The sequence below is a fragment of the Channa argus genome, chromosome 11, assembly GCF_033026475.1.
Source record: "Channa argus isolate prfri chromosome 11, Channa argus male v1.0, whole genome shotgun sequence".
Classification (NCBI taxonomy): Eukaryota; Metazoa; Chordata; class Actinopteri; order Anabantiformes; family Channidae; genus Channa; species Channa argus.
In genome coordinates this window covers 14,161,435-14,168,387 of record NC_090207.1, presented here as the reverse complement: position 1 = coordinate 14,168,387, position 6,953 = coordinate 14,161,435, and the positions used below count along the sequence as shown (strand labels likewise).

General features: G+C 41.5%; 1 protein-coding gene across 4 annotated transcripts in view; it reads left to right on the top strand.

Moving 5' to 3' along the window:
- Nucleotides 1-641: 641 nt before the first annotated feature.
- emid1 (EMI domain containing 1) overlaps nt 642-6,953 on the top strand; it is a 48,141-nt gene continuing 41,829 nt past the window's right edge. For 2 of the 4 annotated variants that reach the window (XM_067520068.1, XM_067520069.1), the window contains exon 1: nt 645-1,372. In XM_067520068.1, the coding sequence (XP_067376169.1) occupies nt 1,179-1,372 (194 nt within the window). In that variant the 5' untranslated portion in view covers nt 645-1,178. Of the gene's footprint in view, nt 1,373-6,953 lie in introns of all 4 variants that reach the window. The other 2 variants (XM_067520071.1, XM_067520070.1) reach the window with 2 other exon arrangements.

The window sequence follows — 6,953 nt, the reverse complement described above, 5'->3', positions numbered from 1 at the left end:
TGCCAAAGGTGCCCTGAAACAAAAAACTCTGACACATTATTTTCCAACCCCCTTGCCTCAGATCCCAAACAGTTTCCATTTGTTGTGATTGAGAGCATGTGGGCTTCAGTTCCATCCAAGCAGATTTACTGTTTGCTCTTTTATCCCTGTCAAAATAGAGGATGATTAGTGCCAGTCGAAATTGTCAGTGTTACCGCCATCTCCCAATAGTCGAGATTTTCTCCAACACTACTGTGTACTAGCCAGTAGCAGAGATACTCTTTGTATTCTCTGGCATCTTTCATAGCTGTCCGTGTGGCCTGATAGGTGTGGTCACCTCAATCACAGAAATACATGTGTCTGCAACAGTTTTTGGTGTTGTTTACATTGGAGCAGTTCCCCAGTGATTACTGGCTGACTGCACTGTAAACCTATGTCCCATAGCTTATGCAGTACATCCACTACATTAACCTCATTCTCCTGTCTGGATAAATAGATAGACATAATGCAAATATTCAGGCACAAACCACAAAATATGCCTGTTTTACTTATTGGGCTTTTAAATACAACTTTTCAAATCTATTAGGGGCAGTACTTAGTGAATATTTGTTTTATATTCACTTGTGTTTGCCAGAAACCAATTACTCATCACCCGCACAGTTAAAGTGATTTCATGGAAACGTCGAAGGAGCAGCAGCCTGTAATTCATTCACAGCTAATGCGTCTGTGTGCCGTCGCACTGAGTGTGCACCGTATTCTGTGAGAGATTGAAACGGGGCAGGGTGAAAAAGTATCAGCAGGCTGTGCTTTAAAAAGACCCGAGGAGAGTATAAAACCAGTTTCATGCCCGCTGCTGTAGAGGCTCGCACAGACAGACAGGAGGTAGGGAGAGAAAGGAGGACGACACTTTTATTAACACTCATAGTATTCAGGGTTTAGTTTCAAGGTCCGGTCTCTGGTTGAGATAGAGCCTGCTTTAACACTGTTTTACAAATAAACTAGTGCAAGAAATCGTGTTTTATAGGCAGCAGAATTGCTGGATTGGTTATTTAGTATAAAAGGATGCGCGTCTTCTGCAGCCGAGCCGCTGCTGTTTGACTCATTTTTCTCCCGGCTGGATTCACTAATCAGTCTGTTTTCTAACCGGGCAAACTTGGGCTCGTTACAACTTTCCTGGCTGTACTTTTGATGCCAAGGAAATGGGACCGCGCCAACGGGAGAGCGTGTCCGCGCTTTGCAGAGAAAGTGTTCTTTGGACTGTGCTGCTTCTCTGGCTGACCACGTTTGTTGACGGGACCTGGAAGACGGGACTTTACAAAACCTACTCAGTCGGAACACAGTTGAGCAGGGACCAGACAGCAGCCTCTCACACCACGCACAGCTATCAGAAAAGGTAAGGGAAGCATAATCTTATTTGCACTTAATATTTTTACAGTACTGCACTATTTATAAATTGTTATATGCACATAACCCCTTTAACCTTACAGCCTCACACTTGGGTTGTCAGTGCATGGCTGTGCAGAGTTACTCCCAGCTCCATCCATTTACCAGGTCCTATTGTCTTCCTGGCAGTTGGTTTCCTTTTTCCTGTGCTGGCAGCACAAAGTGCTATGCTGACTTCCATCCTCTCTGCTGTCCCCCCTCACCCACCGTTTCTCTCTGTCTGTCTGTCTGTCTGTGTGGCTCAGAAGAGCACTTCCACTGTCTTTCTGCTTTGTTCCTGGCTCCTTCAGCCCCATGGCTTCTCATCAACATGCTCACCTGTTCACACAAATCCTGCTCCGATGTGCCCTAATACAGAATGAATTTCTTGCAGAAATGTAGCAGACAGTGAATGAGGGACAAATGATTTTAGGTTTAATTTTTATATTTTGAGAGAGACTCATGAAGGTGCTTTTAAATGAGAAGCAATACACTGAAGTCACGTAAGAGTGCTGACCTTCTCTGGTTCACTCCTGAGACCAGCCAGAATTTCCCATCTCCCAACTTACAAATATTTATGCTGTCATGCATGTTTGTGTGTGTGTGTGTGTGTGTGTGTGTGTGTGCGTGTGCAGGATAAGTTGTGTGAACTGAATAAAGCCTGAGGCTGAAACCCCTTTTTTTCACTGATGAGGTCTTTTCTTCGAGGTGTACCCAGGTGGGTTTCAGTACCCCCAGCCTCGCTCCGCTGCCTCAACTCTCCTCTGTTGCTTTTGTCCAGGGGTTTAGAAAAGGTTTACTAAACACAGGCGGCTAGGAATTTACCATATCTGGGCTTGTTTAAGGAAAGGGAGACAAGTTTAGAGTGGGTTTGCTGTCTGTTTGCAAGTGGCAGTGGAGGAATAGCAGGATAGACATAGAGGAAGTTGCTGTCTTCAGAGCAGAGACGTCAGCAGGCCAGAGGAGCTGAAAGTTTCAGTCCACCTGTTCTCTGCTCTGATCTGTAAATGCAGCAGTTTATGGTGAGTTGACAAAGCCAACAGTGGTAGGGGGGTTTCAGGGAGCAGAAGGCTCTCTGTCATAGGCCTTATCAACTTTACATTCAGTGAAAGAAAGTTACCTTCTCATTGGGTTCAGCCACATAAAGGAACAATTTCAGGAGACTGAGAGAATATTCTGTCACAGGACAACCTTTATTAAGAATTTTCCTATATCAGCACCATCTTCACCCAGCAATTACCCAACTCAAAGGGGATTTACAACTCTTGAGTAATTTCTTGTTCTGTAGAGAACCTGATAAAGTGTTCATTCACCCTCATTGTCCTTTACAACTCTATGAGGTCAGCACACTGAGGAGTTACAGAGGTAGCTGCTTCTTTATTTCTTGTCTTACCCATTTCTTTATTCTCCCCTGGAGGACTTGTCATGGTCTGACAGACAGTCTGAGCTCTGTGGCTGCCCTCATTCCTCACCCATCTTAACCAAATCCACGTTTTCTTTAAACATGGGAATTAAGATGACAGAGATTCCAGTAGGCTGAGCCCTGTCTGGCTTAAAGCAGAGTAGGTTTAAATTAGGCCACTCAAACAATGTATTTGCTCAAACAATGGATTTTATGTATATTAAGATCAGTCAGATGAACCTGATGAATAATTTACCGTCAAAAAACGTAATCTTAACTTCTGGTAAAAGTCAAACCAAAAACTGATGGTTCCATTGTTTCTATTGTGATGCATTGGTGCTTTTTCTGTTTAATGTCACTGTTAACTGATTATTCAAAGAAATAACGAACAGCTTAATTGATATTAAAATAATTGTTAGTTGCAACCATACATTATGTAAGACAAAAACAGCCAAAATAATCTGGACCTAAGATATGAAATTAGGAATTTTAGCTTATTTCCTTTGTTTTCCATGATTGTAAACTGATGCTCTTTGGGGTTTGTACTTCGTTTATTTAACAAAGTGAGACTTGAAGACATCATCTTGGTCTATGGGAAACTGTGATGGTGATTTTTTTAACTATTTTTGGACATTTGATAGTCTTAAGTGAAGAGACAGACATGAATCATGGGAGAAAAGAGGGGGTGTGACATGCAACAAAGGTCCCCTGCCAGACCAATGAACCAGTAGTGTTTCAGTTACATGGCACGCAGAGTAACCGTTTAAATATGAGGGCCTTCTATTAGACAGCTCTTTTAAAAAAACAAGAAATTAACTATATAATAAAACAACAGATTAGTCAGTACTGGTAATGATGATAATAGATATTTTCTACCTTGTACCAATTTCCCCTGCAGACTGTAGTTCTGTTGATAGTACATTCATGACATTCGTCAGTGTGTGTGATATCAGTGAATTTTATTTTACAGTTTAGTGCAATTTCCACTTTTTAAGTTCCCAGCCCATGCACATACCTGTTACTCACAGAGAGACACTTACTGCTCACAGTTGTTCAGGCCTGAAAGCTCAAAACAAACAAAGACAAATGAGAGTTTTACTCATTTTTCTGAGGCTGCAGTAAAGAATCACTCCTCTGTTCTTCAAGGTTTATGTGTGCTGCTTTAATTATCCTCACTGTCCTCCACACGTGGACAATTCTTGGCAGCTTTGAACTTACTATATGATAACCCACCTTCTCTAATGTTCTCTTATTAGTTAATTTAACAATTTTACAAATGCAGACTAAACACAGCTGTGTGCTGTTTTATATTTTACTTTTAGTAGTTTGTTTTACACTATACGCTTGTAGATATTTTTTTTCTCAAAGCTGCAGATTATGAGTCCAAGAATGTTGTATCCCCCCTCTTCATTAGTTACACTGTGACTCCTGTCTCTAGTTCTCTCTTTGTCATTTGTTGTGCGCCACATTTATCTCACGCCTCTTCATGGGCCCATGGGACCAACAGTGCTTCATAATTGTCTTTTTTTCACTTCCCATCGGAAGCTCCTTTGTGTGACCCTTATGATAAAGTGACCTTTTTTCTCCTCTCCTCTCCTCTCCTCTCCTCTCCTCTCCTCTCCTCTCCTCTCCTCTCCTCTCCTCTCCTCTCCTCTCCTCTCCTCTCCTCTCCTCTCCCCTCCCCTCCACTCCACTCCACTCCACTCCTCTCCTCTCCTACTTTTCTTCTCTCATCTGGCCGTTTGCCACATCTGTCTCTTGTCCTTTGTTCTCCACAAGCATTTTTCCCACAGACAGAAATCTAAAGAAATTCCATTAGATTTCAATCCATGCCGCATTTCAAACATGGTCAGCCCTCCTCCTCCCACGGTATGTGAATGGATGGTTGGATGGAAAGGGAATGACTTTTTTAACCACTCTCAGCAGTGTTTTGCCGTCATCAATCCTCTTGTCAGTTAACATGGCTTAACTTCCTGGTTCTTCCTCCCCACACAGTCTGCTGCTCAAAGTGCACTATCTCAGTAGTGTGATCATGAAAGGTGCAGACTGCACAGCATGCATGGCAAAATGAGGGCGTGCACAGTAACTAGAGGACACCATATAAGCTTAATAAGTTCACAAGATCTCTTTCAGCATTTGCATTCACTTAGGGTTCAGCACGTTATTGTTTCCCTCCTCTGTTTTACTGTCTTGGCATCTGTAGTGTTGAGGAACAGATGGGCCGAAGCTGTGATTTTCCGTCCTTTTAAAAATTGTGGATTTCTTTCTTAACTGTTGGCTGTGTGTGACTGTGGGAGATGGCTGATGATTTATTTAGCTTGGGCCCTACATTCAGAGTGTCCCATGTGTGCTTAGAGACCCGATACTCACTGAGGGTCTGCTTGGTGTATTTGCTAGTGAAACAGCATGGTGCTGGTGGGTTTCACACTTATTAACACAAGGACGAATGTAGTAAGAGGAAGGTGTTGACTATGAAATATTTTAGAGGGAAAGACTGAGTGCACTGAGCACCTGTGCTCTTTTATGAATAAAGCCATATAATATTTAGTAGATCATTATATAATAGTTCTCATTAACCAAATAAGGAAGGATATTAACTCTAGCTCAATAAGTAAGATCGACTTTTAATTGTTATTTTTCTAAATTGCCTGTTATGGATCATTTATGGACAAAGACCTCTTATTGACTATATCTCTATCTTCTCTGCAGTGGAAACTAAGAGCATTGTTCTTGCTGCTTTGTACTATTTATGTCCTAGGTGAACCAATTATGTGTCTTGGTAGTTCAGGTACTGTGAAATTGTAAGACTGTGTTATGGCAACTGATTTTATTATTTAATTCACTGAAGAAGCAAAGGTTGGCATTTCCTTTTTGGTAATTGCTTAAGTGCAATGAAGAAAGAGAGGGGCGACCACAAAACCCACCCCACTTCCCTTCACATACCCCCTGGTGACTGTCTATCAGCTATTCCCAGGTAAACTCTCCTCACCCTGGGAAACTCATGTTTTTCTGTTGGATCTGGAGGATAAAGGCTCGGGAGGAGTTGGGGTTAATACCCCCCCTTCATCTCAGCTGTACCTGACCACAGCTCATACAGTGCCTGAAATTTTCCAAGGATGATTAGAGCACTTTTTCTGGACAAGGGAAAGCAATCATAGGGTAATCCTTCAGATCCATGTTGATTTTTGTATATATACAGTACATGATAGTTGGGTCAGCATTTAAGCAATGTGTTGCAGATAAAGTCCTTGTTTATTTTACTTGAAATATAGTTAATTCAGACTGTGTTCTGTTTCTGCACAGTTTGTTTTACTTTTTAATAATTCTGGAATATTTTGTCCAGATTTTTTAAATGTATAACTTATACTGAAAAAGTAACTTAAACAACAGCAATGTAAGAATTTTGAAAATCAAAAGCTTAATTGATAATACAGATAAAATATATAGCAGAGACATAGTCATTTGATGTGCTGCAGTACAAAGAGATTTCTCAGAGGTGCCCGTGCTCGCTGGCTCAGGTCTGTGTGTGCGGCCACCACAACATGTGGGGATTGTTAATGGGAGCTGGTTCAGGGCTTTTTCGCATCCTCCGCCTTTGGCAGTTTCCTTTAGTGTAAACGGTCTCTCACACATACAAACATATGGTCTCACATATTGACAAACAGCCTTTGGTGGGAAAACCCTCCCACCCTTGTGAACACATTGGCAGCAGAACACACAAAGAGTTTTGTTCTATGAGCCACAGCCTCCTTTGTGGTTTCTACATAGAACCCCCTTTCTAGCATCTACTGGTAGTGTAAACACTGCCTATAGTAATTGTTTTCCTTGTTTCTCCTCCAGCTATGGCCATATGAAGGTTATTAAGGTATTTGTACCCTTCATTGTTAATATTATAATTGTAACATATGGCAGCTCAAACAGCCTGAGTGTGTTTTCCACATATTAAATCCAGCTAACCACCCTTCAGTTTCCTGATTTCATTAGTAGAGAGATGAGATGAAACTCTGCTAAACTTTTCACATTAACATTTTCCTTCAGCCCAGTTCTTTCAGGTCCAGATAGCTGCTGCTGTTAGATTGATTAAGTTCTTCGTGACCAAACCAATTAAATCTCAGTCTCTTCTAATTAAATTAAATAAACCCTTTATAAG